General features: G+C 41.2%; 3 gene segments (V, D, J or C); 1 reads left to right on the top strand and 2 right to left on the bottom strand.

Moving 5' to 3' along the window:
* The first annotated feature begins 1,758 nt into the window (after positions 1–1,758).
* Positions 1,759–4,730, top strand: LOC125020348. The segment is given in 4 exon segments: positions 1,759–1,787; positions 2,426–2,479; positions 3,408–3,449; positions 4,254–4,730. Coding segments are annotated over 4 exon segments (450 nt in total).
* Positions 4,731–5,872: 1,142 nt separating this feature from the next.
* LOC125020347 lies at positions 5,873–11,346 on the bottom strand. The segment is given in 4 exon segments: positions 5,873–6,152; positions 6,204–6,212; positions 11,006–11,088; positions 11,295–11,346. Coding segments are annotated over 4 exon segments (378 nt in total).
* Positions 11,347–16,533: 5,187 nt separating this feature from the next.
* On the bottom strand, positions 16,534–17,032 carry LOC125020346. The segment is given in 2 exon segments: positions 16,534–16,874; positions 16,981–17,032. Coding segments are annotated over 2 exon segments (393 nt in total).
* Positions 17,033–26,343: the final 9,311 nt, after the last annotated feature.

Below are 26,343 nucleotides of genomic sequence, written 5' to 3'. Positions count from 1 at the left end.
TGATATTATCTGGGTCTGAGATCGTGGAGTAAATCTGGTCCAGGTGGACCCATCCTTCAGGGACACCTGGAAATAATCCGACATACATTCAACAGGTATTCAGCTGGTGTTGTATTAATCAAACTAATAGAAAGAGTTACCTCCTCCTCCTCCTCCTCCTCCTCCTCCTCCTCCATGCCCCCACGGGAAGATGCTGCACATTTCTTGTTCTGCTTTGCAGAGAGGCAGCAGAAAACCAACCGACAGCACAATGAGCAGCATCACACAGACAAGAAAAGGCACAAAGAAACCTGGACAAGAGACTGTTAGGATGTGAAGGAGATACCTGCAGACTGTTAGGATGTGAAGGAGATACCTGTAGACTGTTAGGATGTGAAGGAGATATAAGGAGAGGATATGTCATAGTCTTGTAGTTATTTTTCTTCTATTCCACAGCTTTATATTCCTCTATGTTTATCTCTCTTATTGTCATCTTTATTTTGAGTGTTTCTATATTTTATTCCATAATTTTACCCTGCATTCTCCTTCTTTCTATTTATTATGTTTTAATATTTTATCATTTTGCATGTAACTGATTAGTTTATATTAATCTTTTATTATTCTTCACTTATCATTTTTACAGTGTTCATTAGTCTACATGTTATTTATTTATTTTTTTTTTTTAAGTGAAGCAGTTTGAATGACATTCACTTGTTTTGAAAGGGGGTATAGAAAAGTGTTTGACTGATTAATGAGAGGAGATACCTGCACATTTACATCATGACCACCTTCCTAATATTGTGCAGGTGACTCATCAGAGAATGGACATTGGCCTTCTGAAGGGGTGCCAATGAATATCAGCTGGTAACATCTCTCTCAACACTTTTGGATTTTATGGTTTGTTGTATTGTGCAAATGAAATGAAATGAAATGAAATGAAATGAAATGAAATGAAAATCCCAAAGTGGAAAGAACATTGTTTCACGGTATACCAGCCATGACCAGGTTCTCCTCACAACAGATCTGACAAGGACTGAAAACAAAATTAAGGAAATGTAAAAAGAGTTTCAAAACAAACAAACAAACAAACAAACAAACAAAAAAAATCAATCTCCATAAATAAAGAGGATATGTCTGTAGATAAGGACATGGTTGAATCTAAATTCCACAAAGAGGCTCTCAGTGAAGTCTCCACAGCAGCAGATGGCAGCACATGAGCACAGATCAAACCTGCAGCAGATTAAAGACTAAAAAAATAGAGTTAGAGCTTGAGTCGATAGTCATATTGTGTCTGTTCCTACATGAGATGTGACTGATGTAGTGACTCCAACAGGGACTTGGATCACTCTGATCATGATGTTGATCAATGGATCAATCACTTCATTGTTGGATTGATCAGGAACTTGTTGCAGGATCTTTGCTTCACTCTTCACAATATAGATTGATTGAAAATTAATTCCTTCTCTTTTGCTTGTTTTTTTTTTTGTTTGTTTTTTTGTTTTTTGTTTGTTTTAAGTCAATTCATTGGTTTATTGACATTGTATTGATGGGTAATATGTCTCTGTTTAATTGTTTGTCTTTTTATAATTAGTTGATATATGTGATTTATTTAATAAATGTGTCATGACGTGTCTGATCTCAAACATAAATAAACCATGTGTTGTCTTATTAATTGAGAGAGTTAGATGAGATGAGCTGGATGATCACATTCTTTTTATGTTGACCTTTGTCTTCATTTTTATTGTTGATGGGATTTAAGTGAGAAAGCTGTGATCCAGCATGAAGGTGAGGTCAAAGATCATGGACAAGTTAACTGTCACAGTTAAATGAGATATAAAACGTATGAATAGGACAGAGTCAGAAAATCTGCTTTAACTTTGAATCTGATTAATAACTGACTGATGGAAGATGAAGGTTTTGTGTTTTGTGAAATAAAACATCACCAGCGTATGAGCTGATTTTATTATGCTGGGAAAAATGAGAGGTTTTTGGATTTAAAACAGAAACAATCAGGTTTCAATTAACAAGTACTGCCTGATAGACATACTTACTAGATTTGATGTACTGTATAGCCTTTATTATTGACAGGTGCAGTGTATGATGATGTATGAAGTTTTGAACCAACGTCTGGTTTGTGTGTTCAGTGAACTGTATCAGTCTCTGCAGTAGCTTCCAGCTGCAACAGTCACTTCAGTTTCTGTTCAGTCTGACTGAGGGAGGTTTTTGTACGACGCTTTTTCACTGTGTGAACACATACTGACTGTTGATGCTATGAAGACTCTGACAGTAATAAACTGCTGCATCTTCAGCCTGGACTCCACTGATGGTCAGAGTGAAGTCAGAGTTTGATCCGCTGCCTGAAAAACGACCTGGAATCCCTGATGCTCTAGTGCTAGCATAATAAATGAGAAGTTTAGGAACTCCTCCATCTCTCTGTTGGTACCAGGATAAACAATGGTAGTAGCCGCTGTAGAAGCCATTATAAACATTCTGACTGGTTCTACAGTTGATGTTGACGGTTCCTCCCAGACCAGACCTCACTGATCCAGGCTGAGTCACTGTGACCTGGCCTCTGGACTCTGAGGATACAGAGACAAAAACATAAAGCAGCTTGATGGTTTTGTGGGCTTCATTTCAGAGGGACGGATGTTGATAGAGGAGAGGAGTTTGATTCTCTGGACTTTACCTGTGAAGCAGCAGCAGAGGAGAGTCCAGATGAGGACGCAGATCAAAGTCATGTTTTTGATGAGGAGGATTTCTGTGGCTTCTGTTGTCATGAAGGACAGCTGTCAGTCATCCAGTCTTCAACTCTCAGGACTATAAGCTCTCCCAGAGCACTGGAGCATGGTGCTGCTGATGCAAAGTCACTCTCTATGGAAATGCTCTGAGTGACTCCAACAGGGACTTGGATCACTCTGATCATGATGTTGATCAATGGATCAATCACTTCATTGTTGGACTGATCAGGAACTTGTTGAAAGATTTTACAATTTCACTTTTAATCATAACTTCTTTTAAAATATCACCTTTCTTATTCCCCGTTTATTATCAAGACAGTTTTTTAGATCAGTCAGTTATTAGTATTGATCTGTAGTTATATTAATATGTTATACATTTGGGTTTTAGTTGTTTGAACAAACACAAAATCTTTCACATGCATGTTCTAATATTACCAGTTTTATTTATATTCCTGTCTGAAAAATCAGTGAAAGTCAATGGGACATTGTTTTAAAAGTAATTTAACATGAAATTAACTGTAAATAAAAGTCTAAATTCAGTCATGTTGTTGCTCTGTGTTATTTCCATTTTTCACAATGATCCAAACAGTGAATCATTGAGTTGAGTTAGTTTGTTTCAGAGTCAGAGAGCCGTGTCTCTCTACAGTCAGAGGTTTTTGTACGGCGCCTCAATGACTTTGTATCACTGTGGTGGACGTTCGGTGGAGGAACCAGACTGGAAGTTAACTGTAAGTACATTTGACTCATTTAAGAACCTGAATCTAGATTTATTGTCATTTATTTCATAACTCTAGATGTTACTGAAACATTTATTCTGCTCGTTATTTAATTTAATTGCGAGGTTCTGTAATGAGTGACTTTATGTCTTCAAACTAAAATCTGCTGCACTTCAACATTTTGTCTCCAAAGAAATTTAATTTTAATGTTATTTTGTTTTTAATTTTCTAAACTAAAGATTCCTCTGTGAAGAAAATCTCCTCCAATCTTTTTAAAGTTCAGACCAAACAGCTGACAAAACATTTCTCCTCCGTTTTACTGGATCTTTCTCAAAGTTGTTCACGTTTGTCACATTTTGGAGATCCCACTCTGTTCAAAGCTCACTGTTCTATTTAAACAGCATGATGTCTGAGTTGGATTCATTGGAGGAGTTTTAATGTGGAATTCAGTGGTTGACAATGTTCATGTTGAAGAAGCAAAGCAAACACACACCATCGAGGTCTTTTCTGTTAGAAACTGTTAAGATCCTGTAAAAGAAGAGAAACGTGACATTTTTCTCATCAAGTCAAATGTGTTGAAAGAGTCAAAGTGAGAATTAGTAGTTTGTAGATGAAACATGAAGACACCAGAGGAACAAAATGCCTCTTTCTTAGTTTCCTCTTTAGTCCTGAAACCTGTCTGTTGCCGTGGTTCAGCAGTGATGCCTGTCTGTTGCCACGGTTACCGAGCTGAGAGAGGGAAGTGAAAGACTGAAGAGCAGCTTCACCCAAACTCCCAGTTTGTCTGAGTTTTCTGTGTCTCTGTCTCTGCAGTGGGTAGAGTCCCCCCCTCCCTGACGCTGCTGCCTCCCTCCGTGGAGGAGCTGCAGCAGGGGAAGGCCACGCTCATGTGCCTGGCCAACAAGGGCTTCCCCTCAGACTGGAGTCTGTCCTGGAAGGTGGACGGCAGCAGCAGCATCAGCAACGGGGAGCAGAGCAGGAGCCCCGGGGTGCTGCAGAAGGACGGCCACTACAGCTGGAGCAGCACCCTGAGGCTCCCTGCAGACCAGTGGAGGAAGGTGGTCTCTGTGACCTGTGAGGCCAGCCAGGGCTCCCAGACTCCGCTCTCAGAGACACTGAGGAGAGACCAGTGTTCCCAGTCCTGACCTGACTCACTGGGACTCTCACACTGCTTTCACTCTCTCTCTGCTCTCTGGCTTTTCTTTCACATCTTCCAATAACAGGATTTACTGGCTTCTTGCTGTGTTTCAATGTTGTTTCACTGCTTCTAAATAATAAAGATCTGCTCATCAACTCACTTGTTCTCATGTCGACTCCGTTCAGTCGTTTTCTCTCAGTGATCCAGAGACAAACTGAGATGATCAAACACTTTTTGACTCAGTAAAGGAAGTGTAAGGTTCCATCATTTCTATCTCTATCCAGAATCCTGTTGATAAACTCAGTGAAACAAAGTGAACGTCCAGATGTTTTAGTCTCAATCAATCTGAACGTCTCATGTCTCTAACAGGTTTCTGATCCAGTCAGAACAGATCTTCCTGGAATAATAAACCTCTGTGAACATCTAATGATAAATCATCCAGTCATCTCACTGTTTCATTCATTAACTCACTAGTAGAACCTCCCTGGCCACTTTATTAGGTACACTAGTGACAACAGTCCTGTTCTAAATCTAGTCTCCATGAAGGTTGTGGTGTTCAGCTTCAGTTTCAAATGACTGAGGTGTTGATTCAACTGTGTTTTCATTTTGTAAAACTATTGAACTGACATGTGTTCCTAATATTTTGACACTGTAGTTAGTGGGCTAAGCTAAATAACAGAAACACTTTCAATTCAATCCAGTTTAACAGCATCACAATGATCATCCAGGTCAATCACCACCTTTGTGTAACTGTTTCTACATCAACTCAACATTATTTAGATGAGAATGACTTCACTGGTGTACCTAATAAACTGGACAGGGAGTTATATATCAGCCACATTCAGTTTCCAGACTGTTTCAACTGTTCATGTGTTCACTGAATGTGCATTTTGCTTCTCATTTTGGATACATTTAATAACTTTAAATGAAGGTTTCATTTGATAAATTTGAGTTTTTCTCTATAAATTTACCTTTTCATTCTTTAATGGAAATTTAATTTAATCCTCCATTCTGACTCTCCAAGGTTTCACTTCATTTGCAATGATGAAATGATGTGATAAACTGAAAGTTGATCTGAACTAATTGTCTATTAGAGACTAATAATGAGTTGGACTACAGACATCTGCTACTATCCATGATAACACACTGAACATTAATCAATAGATGTGTTTTAGATGTTTTTCTTTTTAAATGTCACAGTTAAATATGATGATATATGAATCTTTCAACCAACATCTGGTTTGTGTGTTCAGTGAACTGTATCAGTCTCTGCAGTAGCTTCCAGCTGCAACAGTCACTTCAGTTTCTGTTCAGTCTGACTGAGGGAGGTTTTTGTACGACACTTTTTCACTGTGTGAACACATCCTGACTGTTGATCCAGTGAAAACTCTGACAGTAATAAACTGCTGCATCTTCAGTCTGGACTCCACTTATGGTCAGAGTGAAGTCAGAGTTTGATCCACTGCCTGAAAAACGATCTGGAATCTCTGATGCTCTATTGCTAGCATAATAAATGAGAAGTTTAGGAACTCCTCCATCTCTCTGTTGGTACCAGTGTAAACGGTTGGAGCTATAAACATTCTGACTGGTTCTACATCTGATGGTGACGGTTCGTCCCAGACCAGATGTCACTGATGACATCTGGTCATCTGGTCTGTTTTTGATGAGGAGGATTTCTGTGGCTTCTGTTGTCATGAAGGACAGCTGTCAGTCATCCAGTCTTCAACTCTCAGGACTATAAACTCTCCCAGAGCACTGGAGCATGGTGCTGCTGATGCAAAGTCACTCTCTATGGAAATGCTCTGACTCTTTATTAAAATTAGTCAGTGATGATATTTTAGAACAGTATTTATCAATAATGTCTAACACAGTTTATTATCATGTGTTGCTGATATTTTTCTTTTAAACAATGATTATGTCACTGTTCGTAACCAGGTTTTTTAAATGAAGGCTGATTTATTTTTCAGGTGTTTCTGTAAATGGAAAGTTTGGAATGATGAGTAATTTTGATGCCAGTATTCATTTGTCTCAATTTTACCATGAATCTAAAAACTTATCATAGATGATGATGATTTCTTAAGTGTTTTGGAAACACTTGAATATTAAACTGTTTGACTAAAAGAAAGTTCTAAAAATCAGTCAACATATTAGTGAGTCGACCTTTAGTGAACTTCTCTGTGTCAGACATTCCAGTAGCCAGGTGCAGAGGGACGGTGGTAATCCAAGCAGCAGCAGTTTGTTGACTAAAGTCTGTGGTTCAGTTGTATTAAATGCAGAGCTGAAGTCCAGGAAAAGCAGCCTGTAGGTGTCTCTACTCTCCAGGTGAGTGAGAGCAGAGTGGACGACGGATGAAATGACATCCTCTACAGACCTGTTCTTCCTGTATGCATACTGGTCTGGGTCCACATTGATGTCCACCCTCTCCTTAATGTGGCCATGACCATGCATTCAAAGCTTTCATAACTATTGGAGTGAGGGCCACCGGTCGATAGTCACTCATTCTCCTGACTGCTGCACAGTTGGACTCTGGGATGATGGAAGCTGTTTACAGGGACACTGTCTCCACAGCCTGGAAGAGAGAGACGTTAAAGATCTCACACCTTAGTGAGCTGGTCTGCATAGTCCAACAGAAACCTCCCAGGGATGTTGTCTGGTCCTGCTGGTTTGCGGAGGTTGACACATTGCACAGACATCCTCATCTTGTTTCCAGACACTCTGAGTGGCAGCTCTACCTCCAGGACCGTGAGTCTGGAACAGGTAGTGGGATCAGCTGGTTCAAAGTGGGCATAGAAGGTGTTTAGGGCCTCTAGACTTTCACCAAACATCTTTTCAGAGTATTAAATCAGCAGCAGGAGTCTTTTCTAGGTGACTCCTGATCTGATGTGAGTGTTGTGAACAGGGAGTGAGCAGGGCGAGATCCTTCTTGACCTCTACCTGGATCTGACATGATGAAGAACACACACAGGCTCCTGTTGGAGGCCGGGAGACGACTGGATGTTCTCACGATGTGTTCCAGTCTGTTCTTGGTGTGAGCAGAGGATGTGATGGAGGAGGTGAGGACACTTTCGATGGTGGCTCTGTAGAACTAGGCATGAACGTTGGGGGAGACATTCATCTTGTGGAGCAGCCTGAGGAAAAAACATCCTCTGGTGAGACCGCTTGGATGAGTGTGTCTCCCATTTCAGGTCCCTGGTGATGGTGGTGCCCAGAAACCTGTACTGCAGTGTTGATGAGAAGTTGGGGGGTGTGAGGGTGAGTGTCCACACAAGTCCATCACCAACTCCACCGTCTTGTTGATGTTTAGATCCAGGGGTACCTGCAGCTGTAGCAGGTTGAGCTATAATCCACAAACAGGGCCCTGACATAGGAGTTGGGCTGGTCCAGGTGCTGGAGCACATGGTGGAGGCTGAGGTTGGTGGCGTTGTCCACAGAGTGATTTGCTCTGTAAGTTGTCACGACCCTGCTCATGGGCCGTGACAAAAAGCACAAATACACAGGAACATAACGTTCAAGAAGTTTATAACAAACAAGGATAAATAATAAGAAGGAAAGCGTACCACATACTGTAGGTGGGGTGTTGATGTCAGTGTTTATCAGTGTGTCTGGTGATGGGTGAATGTCCTCGTGTAGAATGTTAAGTGTTGGATGGAGTAAAATAATTAAGAGTCAGGACAAAGCCAACCAAACAAAACATGGTACCCTCAGGATGGAACCAAAGACAGAGAGAGAGAGATGGGAGCTGACAGCCAGGTCTTAAATAAGCCGCCCACTGGGAGACTGGCCAGGTGCTCCCTAACTGTGCTCCGCCCACCAGCCAGGTACCTCGCAGATAAAAACACACCAGAACAGGCCCCGCCAGGCAGGAGGCCGTCACACCCCCCTCCATGAGAACGGGGTTCAAAATTAAATCTCACGTTGCATTACCACATTACATTAATACCAGGACAAATATTTTTTGAGAAAACTAACCTGATGCTTGTCATCCACCAGACCCCTCCCCCCTCAGCAACGTGGAGCCAGTAAGAAGTGATTTAAGAGGAAAAAGAGAGATGACATGGATGAGACAAACCGTTTAAGGTGAAGTCAGTTACACACAGGCTAGACTAGTACGGGGCTCTGGACAGTTCATCTGCCGCTACATTTTCTGGACCCCTGAACCGAATATCTAGCCAGTATGACTAATGTGGCAACTCTTTGTGCTGCTGAAATACAACCCACTGGCACCGACATATCGGCAACATTAACTGCAACGAGAGAACGTTCCTGACCAGCAGACAAAACACCCGTCTCAATCAACTCTGCCTTCAAAATACTTTCCATGTTACCCTTCAGCTAATTATGGGGGATATCCACTTGACATTGCCATGTTCAGCTGTTGTTCCTGACTGCATCTGTCCATCAACTCCTCCGATGGAGCATTAAACTCAACCGTCTCTGCCATTACACAAAAAACAAATCAGATATTGGCATTCACAACCAATCCAAGAGACCAAAGCGAGCGCCAACACGGTGCCAACACACAACAAGTGGGCAAACCCCTCCATCTAATCTACCTGCGCTGATCTTACCCGACTCAACTCACCCCTAGTCTTCTGAACTGTGAGGGGTCCAGGAGGGGTTCAGTGATTGGTGTGAGGAAGGAGTCTCTCAAAGCTCTTCATGACCACAGATGGTCTGTAGTCATTCAGTCCTTCTTTGGATCTGGGATGATGGTGGATGCTCTGAAACAGGATGGCACAACATTCAGAGATGAACTGGTTAAAGATGTGTGAAAACACTGGTGACAGTTTAACCCGTAGTATCAGCTCCAACAGTTACTGCAGAGTTGTCCATGTTGTTGGTGATCTGGTCTAATCCCTGGCACGTCCTCTGTGGGTTGTTATGTGTCAAATTGTCCTCATGGTAGCTTTGTTAGGTTCCTCAGGTTCTCCCTCGTCTTGTTGTCCTGGTCAGCCAACGTGAAGATGAGGTGGTCAGATCTCAGAAGAGTTTCTATTTTACTTGTCATCCAGGGTTTTTGATTGGGATGAATCTGAAAGTGTTTGTCAGCAGTGAACATATCTGTTCAGTATTTAATATAAGAACCAGTGGTCTCTGTGTGTGTCTCCAACATCTGATGTTCGAACATGTCCATTAGTTGAGAGAGAACTTTCACACATAGTTTATGTATTTTATTGGTGGTTTGGACTTTTTCCTGATGGAGTGTCAGCTGGGATGAGGAGCAGTGAGAGATGGTTTGACAAGTCTAGGTGAGGGAGGGGTACAGCTCTGTGTGCATGCTGTCATATGAAGAAAGGTCCTTTATTTACAAAAGACGAACAAATTAAAAGTGAGTGGATGATACGTTAAGAGTGGACCGAGGCCAAAGTAACAAACAAAATGATCCAACCTAGAAATATTTTCACTCTCTCTCTGTCTCTTTATTTCTACCATGAGACCAACTCAACATCATTATTCTTCAGCTTCTCGTGTTTTTCATGTTTCAACACAATAAAGTTTTTTCTTCAAGTCAAATACTTTGTCTCTGTTCTTTCTTCAACAACATGATCATCATCTTGTTTTTTAATATTTCCTGAATGCATCTCATCACAGTCACATTTAATCTTTAGATCTAATTCATCAACTACAGGTAAACATCAGGTTTTATCACTTTGCAGCTACTGTCTGAGGATCATTGTCTGAGTGCAGGAAACCGATGAATTATATGTGTGTATTAAATATGTTTTCACAATCATTTTTAACCAGCTAAAACATAGTTTAATTCTAATGAATTCAATGATAGGTTTTATTTGTACTTTGACAACTTAGAATTTTTCCCTATAAATTTTGCTTTTCATCCTTTAATAGTGACTGAAACATTCTGACTCTTTCAGCTTTTATTTCACTACAATGATGAAGTTATGTGATAAACTGAAAGTTGATCTGAACTAATTGTCTGTTAGAGACTAATGATGAGTTGGACTACAGACATCTGCTACTATCCATGATAACACACACTGAACATTAATCAGTAGATGTGTTTTAGATGTTTTTCTTTTTAAATGTCACAGTTAAATATGATGATGTATGAAGTTTTTAAACAACGTCTGGTTTGTGTGTTCAGTGAACTGTATCAGTCTCTGCAGTAGCTTCCAGCTGCAACAGTCACTTCAGTTTCTGTTCAGTCTGACTGAGGGAGGTTTTTGTACGACGCTTTTTCACTGTGTGAACACATACTGACTGTTGATGCTATGAAGACTCTGACAGTAATAAACTGCTGCATCTTCAGTCTGGACTCCACTGATGGTCAGAGTGTAGTCAGATCCAGAACCTGTTCCAGTGAAACGATCTGAAATTCCAGACTGACGAGTTGATGCACATGTAATCAAAAGTTTAGGAGCTTCTCCAGGTTTCTGTTGGTACCAGTTGAAGCAGTAACTACTACTTGGATTCACTTTACATTTAATGTTGACAGACTGTCCTGGAAGAACAGACTGAGATCCAGGAGACTGAGTCAGGATTATTTGTCCTGATGAACCTGGAAAAGATGAAAAAGAGGAGAAGAGTTATTGAGACAAATCCAGCTTGGAGAAAGATGATCAAGATCCAAACAGAAGAGGATGATTTGTTGAAGATGGAGAATAGATGGAAGAAGATGAATGCTGCTTGCTTCAGTGTTTCTCCATCATTGTGCTCAACCTGGTTGCATCCTGAAGCAGCAAAGTTTTCAGCAGAGAGTCTTACCCTGAACAAGGAGCCCCAGGGTGGCCAGCAGTAGAGTCAGTGACATCATCATTGTGCTGCCGGCGTGTCAGTGGCTCTGGAAGGCCTGGACAGCCACTGATCAACACTGGCCTCTTAACGGCTGGGAGCAGAGAGGCAGGACACATATGCAAACACACAGAGTCAGTCAGCTGCAGCTGGACAACACATGGCATCATGCTTTTTCCCTCTCACTGTTAATACTCCACATATTTACATATTCACATCATGACATGTGGAGGATATTGATGGTCTGCTAGGAAACTGATCCAATAACTTGTGAACAACTTGGTTCTGGAAGATTCTCTATGTGATCATTCTTAGGGAAATTAATATTAATGACTGAATGATTATTGGTCACAAACATTTATGATGTTGATCTGTTTCTTCAGTTTGACTTTTGATGGGATTTAAGAGAGAAAACTGTGATCCAGCATGAAGCTGAGGTCAAAGGTCATCATTGATTTATCTCTTGATGACAGTTAAAAAGGAGTCAGAAAATCCACCTTGACTTTGCATGTGATTAATACCTGCCTGAGATTTGGTGGATATAAAATGGAAATAATAAAATTTGACACTGGTAAAATATCATCTCTATGATTATTCATATTTTAAGTAACTTCATTTGTGACTTATGATAAATTATGTCTTTTAACGTGCAGTGTATCATCTGTATGAAGTTTTTAACCAACGTCTAGTTTGTGTGTTCAGTGAACTGTATCAGTCTCTGCAGTAGCTTCCAGCTGCAACAGTCACTTCAGTTTCTGTTCAGTCTGACTGAGGGAGGTTTTTGTACGACGCTTTTTCACTGTGTGAACACACTCTGACTGTTGATCTCATGATAACTCTGACAGTAATAAACTGCTGCATCTGCAATCTGGACTCCACTGATGGTCAGAGTGAAGTCAGAGTTTGATCCACTGCCTGAAAAACGATCTGGAATCCCTGATGCTCTACGATTAGCCCAGTAAATGAGAAGTTGAGGAACTCCTCCATCTCTCTGTTGGTACCAGGATAAATGGTATTCGTAGCCGCTGAAGTAGTCGCCGATGTAATAAACATTCTGACTGGTTCTACAGTTGATGGTGACGGTTCCTCCCAGACCAGACCTCACTGATCCAGGCTGAGTCACTGTGACCTGGCCTCTGGACTCTGAGGATACAGAGACAAAAACATAAAGCAGCTTGATGGTTTTGTGGGCTTCATTTCAGAGGGACGGATGTTGATAGAGGAGAGGAGTTTCATTCTCTGGACTTTACCTGTGAAGCAGCAGCAGAGGAGAGTCCAGATGAGGACGCAGATCAAAGTCATGTTTTTGATGAGGAGGATTTCTGTGGCTTCTGTTGTCATGAAGGACAGCTGTCAGTCATCCAGTCTTCAACTCTCAGGACTATAAACTCTCCCAGAGCACTGGAGCATGGTGCTGCTGATGCAAAGTCACTCTCTATGGAAATGCTCTGAGTGACTCCAACAGGGACTTGGATCACTCTGATCATGATGTTAATCAATGGATCAATCACTTCATTGTTGGATTGATCAGGAACTTGTTGAAAGATTTTACAGATCACTTTTATTCTTAACTTCTTTTCATTCCCCATTTATTTTTAAGATAGTTTTTTAGATCAGTCAGTTATTAGTGTTGATCTGTAGTTATATTAACATGTTATACAATTGGGTTTTATTTGTTTGAACAAATAAAATGTCTTTCACATGCATGTTCTGATATTACCAGTTTTATATACATTCCTGTCTGAAAAATCAATGAAAGTCAATGGGATATTTTAAAAGTAATTTAACATGAAATTAACTGCAAATAAAAGTCTAAATTCAGTCATGTTATTGCTCTGTGTTATTTCCAGTTTTCACAATGATCCAAACAGTGAATCATTGAGTTAGTTTGTTTGTTTCAGAGTCAGAGAGCCGTGTCTCTCTACAGTCAGAGGTTTTTGTACGGCGCCTCAATGACTTTGTATCACTGTGGTACACGTTCGGTGGAGGAACCAGACTGGAACTTGGAAGTAAGTCAAATTTAAAGCAGTTTTATTTCAGGAGCTATTCTCTCTTTTTAGTTTCTTGACTTTTTATTCATCAGGCAAGAAAACTAATCATCTTTTCATGTAATAATTTTATATTTTTATTTCTGCACCAAGAGACAAAGTTACCTTCAGATATTTCAAACTCTTACCAATGAATCTAAAACATTAGTGTGGTTCAGAGGATAAATCCTTCCTTGTGGTTTTAATGGTAAAGTTGAATTTTGAGGGCTTGTAGGTTTAGTTCAGTCTAACAGAGTCAGAGAGCCGTGTCTCTCTACAGTCAGAGGTTTTTGTACGGCGCCTCAATGAGTTTGTATCACTGTGGTGGACGTTCGGTGGAGGAACCAGACTGGAACTTGGAAGTAAGTTTCTACTGTATTTAATACTAAATACTAGGTTATAGATGTATCTTGTTTTAGTCTTGATGTGTTTCTCTCTCCTCATGGAGGCTAACTCAGATCAGCTTTGATCACGTTTGATTTTCACGTTTGTGTCAAAGTGAAATTTCAAAGCTTGAAGTGTAGAAAGGATCAAAGTTGATTCCTCCTATGATCAGTTTCTAATGTGACATCAAAATAACTGTTGTTAGGATGGATTCAATCTGACTTTCTTCAAGTCAAACTGGACAGAGTGAAGATGAAGATGGGGATTTGTAAATGTATTTTTTATTTCACGTTGACTTTGAAATCATGTCGACAGTTTGTTAAATCATGAAGATCATTTTGTAGCAGTGAGCTGCTTTTCTCTGCTTGTTTCCACTAAATCCTTTCAAGTCATGTATGGTTGACATGTTGATGATGTTGAAGCCAAAGTTTTCTTGGAAATGTTGAGACATGTGCTTGTTTAGTTTCCAGTGTAGTTGGACATATTTCAGGTCAAAGTGGATGATGATTGTCTCTGTGCTGATATGCATGAGAGCTTTCTGAAAGGGAAGTGAAACAATGTGTGAGTGAATGAGTGGTGGAGCAGAAAAAGCATCTGACAGGAACTTGTTGAACTCTCTCACAGTAAAGGTGTCCAAGTGTCTGCTGTTTGTTTGACAGCTGTGTGCTCCCTGTCCTCCTAGGTGATGTCCGTCCCTCCCTGACGGTGCTGCCTCCCTCCGTGGAGGAGCTGCAGCAGGGGAAGGCCACGCTCATGTGCCTGGCCAACAAGGGCTTCCCCTCAGACGGGAGTCTGTCCTGGAAGGTGGACGGCAGCAGCAGCATCAGCAACGGGAGCAGAGCAGGAGCCCCGGGGTGCTGCAGAAGGACGGCCACTACAGCTGGAGCAGCACCCTGAGGCTCCCTGCAGACCAGTGGAGGAAGGTGGTCTCTGTGACCTGTGAGGCCAGCCAGGGCTCCCAGACTCCGCTCTCAGAGACACTGAGGAGAGACCAGTGTTCCCAGTCCTGACCTGACTCACTGGGACTCTCACACTGCTTTCACTCTCTCTCTGCTCTCTGGCTTTTCTTTCATATCTTCCAATAACAGGATTTACTGGCTTCTTGCTGTGTTTCAATGTTGTTTCACTGCTTCTAAATAATAAAGATCTGCTCATCAACTCACTTGTTCTCATGTCGACTCTTTTCAGTCGTTTTCTCTCAGTGATCCAAGGTCAAACTGAGATGATCAAACAGTTTGTGACTGAGTAAAGGAAGTGTAAGGTTCCATCATTTCTATCTCTATCCAGAATCCTGTTGATAAACTCAGTGAAACAAAGTGAACGTCCAGATGTTTTAGTCTCAATCAATCTGAACGTCTCATGACTCTAAATTATAGGTCTTCAACAGGGGGTCAGTGATCCCTCGGGGGTCTGCAGGGGTACTCTAGGGGAGTCACAGAATCTTTTGGTGAATACAGTTTTTCATTTATTTTTATTAATTTCCCACAAAATTAAATGAGTTTAAATCCACATTAACATGAATCATAAATATTTTAGTGACGGGATAAATGGAGGTGGTCTTTCAGTCAGCACTTCACTTCAACAGTCACCGTTTCACACAGAGCGCCACACTAGACCTGTCAATCTAATCCTCCTGCACACAGTAGGCCCCGCCCTTGTCATTGCTGATCCAATCACGAGGCTGCATATTACACCCTGATTCTGTCATGTTCCCTACATTTGGCCAAGAGTCTGTTCAGTCCCCAGATGTGATCCAGACACAGAGAAGAGAAACTAACAGTGCAGCTCGCTCCCATCAACCAACTACTAAGGCCTAAATGTTTCTGTGATTCTTTTTCTCTGCTACATTTAGCTTTTAAAAGGTAAAGGTACATATGTTTATGGCAGTTCCACCGCCTCCCTACTGTTGCACGTCTGAAATTTGAACCTGTATGATTTGAATAGCTAATACTGAATGCAAAATGATGACAACATATATTTATAAGTAGCACTAGTGTCATGATTGTGTGTCTCCGTGTCATGTTTTGAGTTTCTTGACTTCCTGTCTGTTGTGTTTCCTCATGTGTCCTTGATTACTCGTTGGTTTTTCCCCGTGTGATTGTCCTGGTTTGTATCACCTGTGTCTCCTCATCCCTCTGCCCATGTGTGTATTCATAGCTTTGCCTTCCCTTTGTTCCCTGTTGTGTTGTCGTGTTGTTTCCTGGTCATGTTTCTGTCTTGTGTTACTTCCATGCCTCAAGTTCCTGTGGTTTTTGTCTCCTAGTCTTTTGTCTCCTAGTCAGGTATCTACGTTTTGTGTTTTTGCATTTTTGACTTTTGGATTTACCTGCCTTGATTGCAGCACCTTTTGTTTCCATTTATTTTCATTAAATGCCTTCCCTCATCACCATTTTGTCCATTTTGACAACTAGGCCCAGTTTAATATAGAACACATATAGTAGGTAGGAGGTCTCTACTTGATCTCTCATCAGTTTGGGTCCTTGACCTGAAAAATGTTGAAGAGCCCTGATCTAAAAGGTTTCTGATCCAGTCAGAGCAGATAACGGAATAATGAGCCTCTGAACATTTTAAAACAAAAACTACTCGTCTATTTCTAGGACATATTTTAAATAACTTATTTTGAAAATAAACAATAAATTCTATCTTCAAAAATGCGGATTATGATGATGTATGAAGTTTTTAACCAACGTCTGGTTTGTGTGTTCAGTGAACTGTATCAGTCTCTGCAGTAGCTTCCAGCTGCAACAGTCACTTCAGTTTCTGTTCAGTCTGACTGAGGGAGGTTTTTGTACGACGCTTTTTCACTGTGTGAACACACTCTGACTGTTGATCTCATGACGACTCTGACAGTAATAAACTGCTGCATCTTCAGCCTGGACTCCACTGATGGTCAGAGTGAAGTCAGAGTTTGATCCGCTGCCTGAAAAACGACCTGGAATCCCTGATGCTCTAGTGCTAGCATAATAAATGAGAAGTTTAGGAACTCCTCCATCTCTCTGTTGGTACCAGGATAAACAATGGTAGTAGCCGCTGTAGAAGCCATTATAAACATTCTGACTGGTTCTACAGTTGATGTTGACGGTTCCTCCCAGACCAGACCTCACTGATCCAGGCTGAGTCACTGTGACCTGGCCTCTGGACTCTGAGGATACAGAGACAAAAACATAAAGCAGCTTGATGGTTTTGTGGCTTCATTTCAGAGGGACGGATGTTGATAGAGGAGAGGAGTTTGATTCTCTGGACTTTACCTGTGAAGCAGCAGCAGAGGAGAGTCCAGATGAGGACGCAGATCAAAGTCATGTTTTTGATGAGGAGGATTTCTGTGGCTTCTGTTGTCATGAAGGACAGCTGTCAGTCATCCAGTCTTCAACTCTCAGGACTATAAACTCTCCCAGAGCACTGGAGCATGGTGCTGCTGATGCAAAGTCACTCTCTATGGAAATGCTCTGACTCTCTTCTCATGTATTTTTCCGTTTGTTTGATCAAGTAGAATGTGAATGTTTTTGGTGGGAAAATGTTTATTTTTTGTCCTCTTAGATGAGTCAGCATTCAGGTCCAACTCTTAATTTTCATATTTTCTTACATTTAGTAGCAATAATTACTCTCCTGTTATTTATTGAATATAATATTTTATTCATTCTAATTGCTTTGGTAATTATGGTTTGGTTCATTGCTAATGTGGCCACTGACAGTGTATTCAGTTCCTCTGTCAAAGGTTGAGAACCTTTAAAGGATAATTAATTGATCAATCAGGAGATGATGGTGTCCCACGGTGCTTAAACATCACGGCCTTGTATGGGAAAGTCTTACTGGAGCACCCAGTGAGTAGTCTGACAGAGGAGTTTAAGTGTGCTGAGGCTAGACTGGAGATAACTCATTCAGTGGAAAGATCCAGTAGTTAAGTGTGTAGCATCCATGGCTAAAACAGGGAGGAAGTGGAATCCAAAAGATGCAGTACACGAAGCTCAGGCTGCTCTCGGGCTCAGGGATATCACAGGTCATGTACAGTAGGGTTGGCGAGAAAGAGAAAGATTTTAGTGGAGGAGATTCATAGGCAAGAGGAAGCAATGAGATGTACTAAGGCAGTGTCACAGGCTAAGCTAGGACAGTGGGTGAGCTGGGAGAGTGTAGAGAAAAGGAAGTTGAGGTGGAGAGAGCTGTGGAGCATGGCGGGTAGCAGGATTAGATTCATGATTGGGACTATTTATGATGTGCTGCCATCTCCCTAGAATCTAAACTAGTGGTTAGGGGAGTGTTCTAGTGTATGTACACTTAGCCGCATTTTGACAGGTTGCAGGGTTAGTCTCTCCCAAGAGAAATATACCTGGCTTCACAACCAGGTTCTGAAATGCTCTGCAGCTGCATTTAAGGAAAAACTGGTAGAGGTAAATTCCTTCTCTGACAGAAAGGAGAAGAGACATTTTATGATTGTACTGGATGGAAACAAGACCAGACTGGTGAGGATCAGGCATAGCATAGGTCAGCTAATGGTAGGCGGAGCCAGGAGAGCTGATGGCCAACTTAAACGGACATCTGATTGTCGCAGCACAGATAGTGAGCACCAGCACGGACCTGCTGTTATGGTCAGAAGTAGAGAAGGTCGTGTATTTTATTGAACTTACTGTCCTGTGGGAAGACAGAGTTGAGGAGGCTGATGAGCTAAAGACAGCTAGATATGCAGAGATGGCAGCAGAAGCTGAGCAGTGAGAGTGGAGGCCCGTGTGCAGCTGGTGGAGGTGCGTCGCTGTGGATTTGTGGCAAAAATCCACCATTTGTGGTCTCCTGTGTGAGTTGGGCATTTGCAGGAGAGCACAGAGGGTGGCAGTAAACAACATGTCCATGGCAGCAGAGCGAGCAAGTGAGTGACTGTGGCTGAGGAGGAAACATGCTAGACTACTGCTATTGGCTAGCCTAGTTAGCTGGTGTCTTCTTGTTGGTTGCTAGTTGGTAGCTGACTGCTAGCCTGCCGGTTGGTTTTCAGGTGGACTGGACTTCTAAATGAGGTTTGCCTCAGATCTTGGCACAAGGGATTGTAACATCTCATCCTGTGTAATAATGAATATTCATTCACATTACTGTCACAGGTTCTTGTTCTGCTGATCTCAGGTCTGCTGGAACTCTATCCTAAACATTGATAATCAGATCAGTCCTAAACTTTGGATTGACCCTCTCCCTATACACAAGATAAACCACTTAGAAACATGAAGACCCAAACTTCTGTCTCACTCTGTGAATCAGGACCAGTCAACTTCAGTCTTTCTATGATTCTTCATGGCAGTGACATTAGGAGACATGTCAGCAATATTCACTGTTACACTGATGATACTCACCTCTACGTTGTTGTCTCCATAGATGATTCAGACCTACTAATGTCTTCCACAGGTGTCTTTGAGACATTTATGATTTTAATGAATACAAATCTTAACTCCAACAAAGCACAACACCAAACTCTGTCCTTGTGAACAGAGATTTCAATACAGTCAGACCAGTACTGCTGCACAAAGTGACCTCTCTCAGTTTTCATACTCTCCTCTATCTTTAGGTTAAAATGCTAACAGGTTTGGTTAATCACTACTCAGAGAACAGAGTACAAAACAAATAGAAAACACATATATTATACAGATGCTCATAGGATTGGTTGGATTTTAGGCATTAATGCTTAAATAGTGACTCAGAAACATTGATGCTGAGTTCTGTAATTCATTATTATTAAGACGCTTCAATAACTTTCTACAAAGACTCAAGTTGCTCGAAAACACAGCAAAGAGAGTTCTGATGGAAAAGACCCAGAAAGATCGTAGTTCTACACTTTTAGCTTCTCTTCGGTGACTCAGTGTAAAATCCACTAGAACATAAAACCCTCCTCCTTATATACAAGACTGTTAAAGGCCAAGCTCCATGGTGTCTTGAGGACCTCCTAGAACCATCTGACCCCAGTAAGACACTTCTCTCTAGTTGTTCTTCCTCCAGTTTGATAAAGTAGAATGGGAGGTAGAGCATTCAGCTACAAGGCTGCTCTCCTGTGGAAACTGTCATGATATTAACTTTAGGACCTTTTTCTCTTCATGAGATTGGATTTGGAACATTTTCTGTGACCCTGTCTGCTTTTCTTTGTGATTCCTTCTTCTATTTTGAAAGCTTCTTCCTCGGTGTTTTCTTGTCCTGCTTCACTTACTGTCTGTGTTTTCTCTCTGATTAAATGATTTTTTCTCCTTGTGTGTTCCTCCCTCATTAGTCTCACCTGGGTCTCGTTAGTCTTAGTGTGTATATATAGTCCTGTCTTTCTCTTTGTCTTGTTTTCTTTTGAGTCCTCCTCTTCTTCTGTTCCTTCATCTGTTCATGTTTCCTTGTGTTTCTGTTCAGCTCCTCCCAGATGCTTCTTCTCTGATGTTTCTCATGTTTTTGCTTTCTTGGATTAGCCTACCTCACTCTGCAGCACATTTTGTTTCCTCAGATATGAGCCTTGATGGAAGTTAAATGATCTGATCCAGTCCTTAGTGTCTATGCATGTCCTGGGTTCACTCTCTATGAAAATGCTCTGACTCTTTATTAAAATGAGTGAGTGATGATATTTTATGTCATTATCTATCAATAAATACTATATACATATAGTGATTCTTTCATATTGCTTATATTACTAAACTACATTTAGAAAGACAATATATTCCAAGTCTTCATGCAGCCACAGATATTTTATCAACTGAAGATTCTTTGCGTCATTGTTGAGAAATTAAAAGTATATCAGAGTTAACACTTTGCGTGATAACTGCTGGTGGAGATCAGCACTGGAAATATGGAAAGACATTTTGTTAATTCTTAGTGATATTAATGATTATTGATCACAAAGATGTATGATGATGGTCTGTGACTTCACTTTTCTTTTTTTAGGATGTAGGTCATGAAGCTGAGATCCAGCATGAAGCTGAGGTTAAAGGTCATCACCAAGCTTTCTCCTCAACTGTCATGATTAAGTATGATGTATAAAAGAGGAGAGAGAGAACTCACTGATGGGAAGATAACCCCTGTTATCTCTTATCTCGGATATACAAACTTCTAGCATCCAGTGACACATCAATATCAATCCCCAAAGACAAGTGGACCAGAGACATAAATAATCTACCAACAGACACTAACTGGCAAAAAATATGCAATATCACACATTCCATGACATGTAACTCTATTAATACAGTATAAAGTCCTTCATAGAACCCAGATTACCTCCCATGAACTTTAGTGCATGAGCCTCAGTCAAAGCAATACCTGTTCACTTTGCTTAGCCTCAATAGACAACTACACCCACGCCCTCTGGTACTGCCCACACATTCAAAACTTCTGGTTGGAGGTCATGAGAAGGTTATGTGAGATGCTTAGTCTCAACATCCCCATATGCCCAACCATTTCACTTCTTGGTGATCTCTCTATGTGACATATAAACCATTTCTATTAAAAAAAAAGTTTAATTTGGTAGGAAGTGTAGGAAATGCGGTCTTAATCTTTCTCTCCATCAGCAGGACTAATGCCTGTAGTAGAGCAGGGAGTGGACCTGTAACATATGAGAGCAAGCAGAGGATCTTTCTGCTTTACAATCTTCTTTGCAATTTACTCCTCTCTCTGCATGTCCATTCCTTTGGGGATGGTATGGACTTGAGGTTACTTGATGAAAGTCAAACTCTCTAACGAACTCTTGAAACTCCACACATTCAAACTGGTGTCCATTGTCTGAAATGACCTGGTCTGGGCAGGCAAAACATGCGACAAGAGTCTTTAACTTTAGCACCACCTGTGAGGCAAAGGTTGTCAGCATGTGGAGCATTTCAAGAAACCTAGAAAAGTAGTCTGACACTACCATGTAAGAGTGCTTGTTGTGGTCGCACAGGTCGACAGAAAGTCTTTTCCAGGGTCTGTCTAGTAGAGGGGTTGAGATGAGGGGCTCCCTACGCTGTGCGTGTTTCATCTCATGGCAGACATGACAAGCCTCTACTTTCTGCTGGTCCTTTTTTTTCATCAATAGTATTAAGGGCTTGTGGTCAGTGACCAACTTAAAGTTCTCACGGCCAACAAGGTACTTTTCAAACCTTTCACATGCCCAAACCCTTGCCAGAAACTCTTTTTCTATGGGGGCATATCTGGTTTCTGCCTCAGACAGACGGCGTGAGCAATAGGCAACCAGTCTCCAGCCCCCGTCATGTTGCTGGAGCAGCACACCACCAACACAATAGCGGCTGGTGTCTGCCAAAACAGCCGTAGGTCGATTCACGTCGTAGAATTTCAGTACAGGGGATGTAGACAAGATGTCTTTGACACGCTGGAAGGCCTCCTGTTGGGGCTGGTCCCACGTCCATGCAGTCTTTGATCTCAAAAGCTCATACAACGGCTGGGCCAGAGTTGACAGATGGGGAATATATTTCCCCAGGTACATGAACATCCCGAGGACAAGTTTTGAATTCTGGATGTTCTGTGGTTGAGGTAGCTGAGGATTGCTGTTCCTTTGTCAGGGTCAGGCTTTACTCCTGACTTGTCAATCACCTGGCCCAGGAATTGAAGCTGGTTCTGTCTGAACACACGCACTTGTCTCTATATTTAACTTTAAGCCGGCCAACTTAGTTCTCTCCAGTACCTTGTTTAGGTGCTGGTCACGCTGTTCTGCAGTGTTGCCATACACGAGTATATCATCCATGTAGACAGCTACTCCCTCAAGACCATTTAGGGTCTCAGCCATCTTTCGCTGGAAAATCTCTTAAGCAGTTGCGATGCCAAAAGCCGTTTGAAGCCGGTTAACTTGCTCCTTTCTGGATGTAAAGATATCTGCCAAAACCCAGAGGCAGCGTACAGTGATGTAAACATGGTGGCGCCACTCAGCTTTGCATTGATTTCCTCAGCAGTTGGAAGGACGTACCTCTCTCTCTCTTTACAGCCTCGTTTAACTGTTTCAGGTCCACACAGATGCGAATTTTGCCATTTCGCCTTGCAGCTGACACCATGGGTGCACACCAATCTGTGGGCTCTGTCACTTTCTCAATGACTCCGTTCTCCTCCATACGCTGGATTTCCTCTTTTACTTTCTGCATGAGAGTCAAGGGGACCTTCGTGCTGTGTGCACTGCATAAGGATAAACGTTCTTTTTTAACTGAATTTTAACAGGCTCTGTCTTGAGAGTCCCATGCTAACCAAAAGCATTGTGCACGTCCTCAATGCACTTAACCAGCCCCATTTTACATGCTGTGTCTCTGCCTTACAGATTGTTTGCGGTCTGGCTATGTATGACATACAGCGGGAATGAGCAGAGCTTCTCTTTGTATTTTTGGAAATATGGTGTCTGTGTAACAGTCTCTGCCTCTGTCACCTCTCTGATTCACTGGCTGTGGCACACTCTTTCCCAATGACCCACCTTTTGCGTGTATTCCATGTATACTTTTTGATTCCGTCTGTTCCCCACTTTCTTCTTTTTATTTTTCCACTTCTGTTTTCCTCAGTATGAGGATTTAGTGTGTACGATTCTCTCTACTGCGGCGCATGCCGCCCCCTGTTGGTGTACTTGCATAGTCACCTCCTGGACAGTTGGGGTAATGTAAACTTTGCCTCCAACTGCAGTTTACGATACAGCTTTGTCATTTATGCCCACAACTATACGGCCTCTGATGTGCTCCTCTCTGTGTGTTCCAAAGTCACAATGTTCTGACAGGTCATAGAGAGCTCTGATAAAAGTTTCGCATTTCTCCCTTCCCGTTGTACTCTCTGATGAAAACAGGCATGTCATGGATTACATTCCTTTTGGTGGAGAAGTATTCATTCAAGCTCTCCGGGGGATTAAACTCCCTGAAGCCGTGTGTCTATCACGAACTTCTGACACCATGTAAAGTAGTGTGATGTCCACATGAACTTTGAACTATAATAACGCTTTACTGGTGACTCTCAGAACAAGCACAATCAGACATGAGCACAAGCATACAGGTGTCAACTTAGCAGGTACACCGGAACAGCAACAAATCAAGCGGGAGGAGCAGTGTCAACAAGATGATTTACGGCAGCCTTTACGACGGCTGCCTCAGTTCATTGCTGTCGTAACCCGTATTAAAGGCTGTCCATTCCCATATAAGAGTCCTCATATGACAGTGATCGTTCTTAGTGATTTTAATGTTAATGAGTGAATGATTATTACAAATATTTATTATGTTGATCTGTGTCTTCAGTTTTACTTTTGGTTGGATTTAAGTGAGAAACTTATTTCTTCTCCAAGCTTTTCTCATTAACTGTCACAGTTTAATGTATGAAATAGGGAGAGAACTTCAACTTTGGATCTGATTCTAATTTGTATATAGTGTCCTTTTAATTTGTTTGTTGTACATGCCTTGTCTAGTTTAGTTATTTATTGAATATTTATCTTTTGCACTGACGGAAGAGCTGTACCTCAATTTCGTTGTGCAATGTATGTTGTTATATGTTACCATGCAATGACAATAAAGACTCTAATCTAATCTAATCTATCTATTTGACTGATGGAAGATGAAGGTTTTGTGAAATGTAAAACAACATCATCATCATATGACCTGAGTTTATGATGTTGGGAAGGATGAGAGGTTGATGGATTTAAAGTCAGGTTTAAATAAAAATTGAGTATCTGCTAAACATGATTAGTTATATTAATGTACTCAATGTAAAACGTAATGCTGACAGATGCAGATTATGATGTGTATGAACTTTTAAACCAGCATCTGGTTTGTGTGTTCAGTGAACTGTATCAGTCTCTGCAGTAGCTTCCAGCTGCAACAGTCACTTCAGTTTCTGTTCAGTCTGACTGAGGGAGGTTTTTGTACGACGCTTTTTCACTGTGTGAACACATACTGACTGTTTATGCTATGAACACTCTGACAGTAATAAACTGCTGCATCTTCAGTCTGGACTCCACTGATGGTCAGAGTGAAGTCATAGTTTGATCCACTGCCTGAAAAACGATACAGAATCCATGATGCTCTATAGCTAGCCCGATAAATGAGAAGTTTAGGAACTCCTCCATCTCTCTGTTGGTACCAGGCTAAATAGTGGTAGTAGTAGTAGTTGTTGTAATAAACATTCTGACTGGTTCTACAGTTGATGGTGACGGTTCCTCCCAGACCAGACCTCACTGATCCAGACTGAGTCACTGTGACCTGGCCTCTGGACTCTGAGGATACAGAGACAAAAACATAAAGCAGCTTGATGGTTTTGTGGGCTTCATTTCAGAGGGACGGATGTTGATAGAGGAGAGGAGTTTGATTCTCTGGACTTTACCTGTGAAGCAGCAGCAGAGGAGAGTCCAGATGAGGACGCAGATCAAAGTCATGTTTTTGATGAGGAGGATTTCTGTGGCTTCTGTTGTCATGAAGGACAGCTGTCAGTCATCCAGTCTTCAACTCTCAGGACTATAAACTCTCCCAGAGCACTGGAGCATGGTGCTGCTGATGCAAAGTCACTCTCTATGGAAATGCTCTGAGTGACTCCAACAGGGACTTGGATCACTCTGATCATGATGTTGATCAATGGATCAATCACTTCATTTTTGGATTGATCAGGAACTTGTTGCAGGATCTTTGCTTCACTTTTCACATCATAGATTGATTCAAAATTGATTCCTTCTCTTTTTCTTGTTTTTCTAAGTCAATTTATCAGAGTACGGATCAAGAATATACCTGGACTTCATTTTTATTTCATATTTTTTCTTTTATAAGTCTGATATTTGCATAAATTGTTGAATGTGTCATGATATTTCATAGTTTTACAGTTTCTCATCTCTGTCTTACAAATAAATGAAAGTCAGTGGGACATTTTAAAATTAATTTAACATAAATTAACTCTAAATAAAAGTCTAAATTCAGTCATGTTGTTGCTCTGTGTTATTTCCATTTTTCACAATGATCCAAACAGTGAATCATTGAGTTGAGTTAGTTTGTTTCAGAGTCAGAGAGCCGTGTCTCTCTACAGTCAGAGGTTTTTGTACGGCGCCTCAATGACTTTGTATCACTGTGGTGGACGTTCGGTGGAGGAACCAGACTGGAAGTTAACTGTAAGTACATTTGACTCAATTAACAACCTGAATCTAGATTTATTGTCATTTATTTCATACCTGTAGACATTACTAAATCATTTGATCTGCTCGTTGTCATTTCATTTAATTGCAGTGATTCTAGAATGAGTGACTTTATGTCTTCAGACTCAAATCTGCTTCACTTCAACATTTTGTCTGAAAAGAAATTCAATGTGAAGGTTATTTTGTAATTACTCTCTAAAGTAAAGTTTCCTCTGTGAAGAAAATCTCCTCCAATCTTTTTAAAGTTCAGACCAAACAGCTGACAAAACATTTCTCCTCGATTTCACTGGATCTTTCTCAAAATTTTTCATGGCTCATATTTTGTAGATCTCAATCTGTTAAAAGCTCACTGTTCTATTTAAACAGCATGAAGTCTGAGTTGGATTCATTTGAGGACTTTTAATGTGGAATTCAGTGGTTGACAATGTTCATGTTGAAGAAGCAAAGCAAACACACACCATCGAGGTCTTTTCTGTTAGAAACTGTTAAGATCTTGTAAAAGAAGAGAAACGTGACATTTTTCACATCGAATCAAATGTGTTGAAAG

Source organism: Mugil cephalus, chromosome 14 (genome assembly GCF_022458985.1).
Source record: "Mugil cephalus isolate CIBA_MC_2020 chromosome 14, CIBA_Mcephalus_1.1, whole genome shotgun sequence".
Classification (NCBI taxonomy): Eukaryota; Metazoa; Chordata; class Actinopteri; order Mugiliformes; family Mugilidae; genus Mugil; species Mugil cephalus.
Note: the sequence above shows the minus strand (reverse complement) of the source record. Positions and strands in the feature narration are given on the sequence as shown.